General features: G+C 54.6%; 1 protein-coding gene across 1 annotated transcript; it reads right to left on the bottom strand.

Annotated features, from left to right (window-relative positions):
- Positions 1 to 1,140: 1,140 nt before the first annotated feature.
- LOC139352723 (uncharacterized) lies at positions 1,141 to 1,725 on the bottom strand. Its single transcript, XM_070995353.1, has one exon. The coding sequence runs from the start codon at positions 1,723 to 1,725 to the stop codon at positions 1,141 to 1,143; it is 585 nt and encodes a 194-aa protein (XP_070851454.1).
- Positions 1,726 to 1,963: the final 238 nt, after the last annotated feature.

Below are 1,963 nucleotides of genomic sequence, written 5' to 3'. Positions count from 1 at the left end.
GTCTAAGCAGAGTTCCGCGCTCCAATGCGCAGTGGAGGGGAGATGGGAACAGAGTGGGAGAGCGGTGCACTAGGAGAGCGGTGCAATTGGGTAGAGGTGCCAGGTCCAGATTCCCCGGCAGGTGGCCTGAACATTCCGCCCCCTTGCAATCGCTAGCGTTGCAAAAAGAGACGGAAACCCGGCCAGTCGCCCACGCCTTAAGCCTGCGTACAGGCGCCGGAGAGGAACCACCCGAACATCGTCTTCTGGGCTACTGGCAGTCCCTCGTCGACCATGTGGAAGCCCGACTGTATAAGCTTCGTGTAGACGTCCGCGCCCAGGATCAGGGAAATGGTGACTAGCCGATGGAACCGCTCACCTGCGAGCGGTAGCTCCCTAAACTTCTTAGTTACGGTCTCACTGAGCGCACGGATGGGGGTGCGGATGCGCACGTTCGGTTTGATCTTGAGGACCACCTTCAGCTTGATTGCCTCGTCGACCTTCGACCGAATCTTCGCCGTGCAGATGCTCTCATCTCCCACGTTTGTTGTCGGCAAAGGAAACGCGGTGGCCAGGGATGCATCGATGGAGCTCGTCCGGGTGCGCGGATCGATGAGTGCGGAGGTGTCGAACGTCTTCTCCTCGGTCTCGACGATCACCAAAGCAGCCGGGAGGACGTTGACGCTATGACGTTGGAGCAGTGCGGCGAGCGACGGAGCTGGTGTCGAGGATGCTGAGCGCGGTGGAGGGGCAAGCGTTTGGCGAGTTGGCGGATCTTGCTGTTGCTTGTAGCCGGACTTTTTCCGGGAAACATGTTCGTGCATGTGGAGCAGCGTGTGATGGTTCCGGTCGCACGTTCTGCACCGGTCACCGCTACGACAGCTCCCGGTGGAGTGCTCGTGTGCGAGACAGTTCGCGCAGTACTTATTTATAGGAACTGCCCGCAGCCTCTTCTTTGCGCTCAGCTTTAGGAACCTCTGACACTTCCGAAGAGGATGGATTCCGCGGCAGACTCGGCATCGGTAGGATTGAATACCTCTCGTACGACTACTATCCAATGCCTGAGCTCTACGTGGACGGGGAGCCATTTTCCTGGTTAGAGTGTGGATAAGGACAAAACAAACAGGGCTGATTAACAATGATGTGGATAATGGCTACGGACTAAGGTATATAAGAAGCGCGGCTCGTTACGAGGTAGTTTCTTGGAAGAAGAACCACCTTGGTCACTGGACGTTTGACAATGCCGCGTGCCGTACAAATGTCGACTACGCGGACATTGACATCGGTTTCCGGAAGAACGGAATCTATTCTTCCGAGTCGCCACTCACTTGAGGACAAATTGTCATCCTTAATGACGACCATGTCGCCGACGCGCAGTTTTTCTGTGGAAACTTGGCACTTGTTGCGCTTGTGGAGCTCCTTAAGGTACTTATCCTCCCATCGAGTGCGGAATTGTTGATGGAGTGACTTTAAGTGCTGCCACTGGTTCAGAATCGACTTGGACTCGCCCTTTACTTCATGTTCCACTATGGGCAGAAGAGGTCCACCGACAAGAAAGTGCCCTGGTGTCAACGCTAAGAGATCAGTTCGATCGTCGGACATGGGAGACAGCGGTTTGGAATTCAGACAAGCTTCGGTTTTCGCTGGGAGGGTGGACAGCTCTTCAAAGTTGTACTTCCGTGTAGCGGTGTACTTGTTAAAGAAGGTCTTGAAGCTCTTGACACCAGCTTCCCGCAGACCGCCCATATGGGGTGCCCCAGGAGGAATGAATTGCCAGGTGAGCTGCTAATGACTATACGCGTCGGTCACAGACTCTTTAACGGCTTGCAGGCTCCATTGTCGGACTGGACTGGGCGAGGACACCCCCTTCCAGATACGAAACGAGCGAAGGCGGCAAGAAACTTTTCAGTCGTTAAGTCGGCTGTAGGCTCTAGATGGATATCCTTTGTAGAAAAACAAACGAAAACCAACACATAACCATTTG

This window comes from Drosophila suzukii, chromosome 3, assembly GCF_043229965.1.
Source record: "Drosophila suzukii chromosome 3, CBGP_Dsuzu_IsoJpt1.0, whole genome shotgun sequence".
Classification (NCBI taxonomy): Eukaryota; Metazoa; Arthropoda; class Insecta; order Diptera; family Drosophilidae; genus Drosophila; species Drosophila suzukii.
The sequence above is the reverse complement of the archived record's forward strand: the minus strand, read 5'-3'. Positions and strand labels throughout refer to the sequence as shown.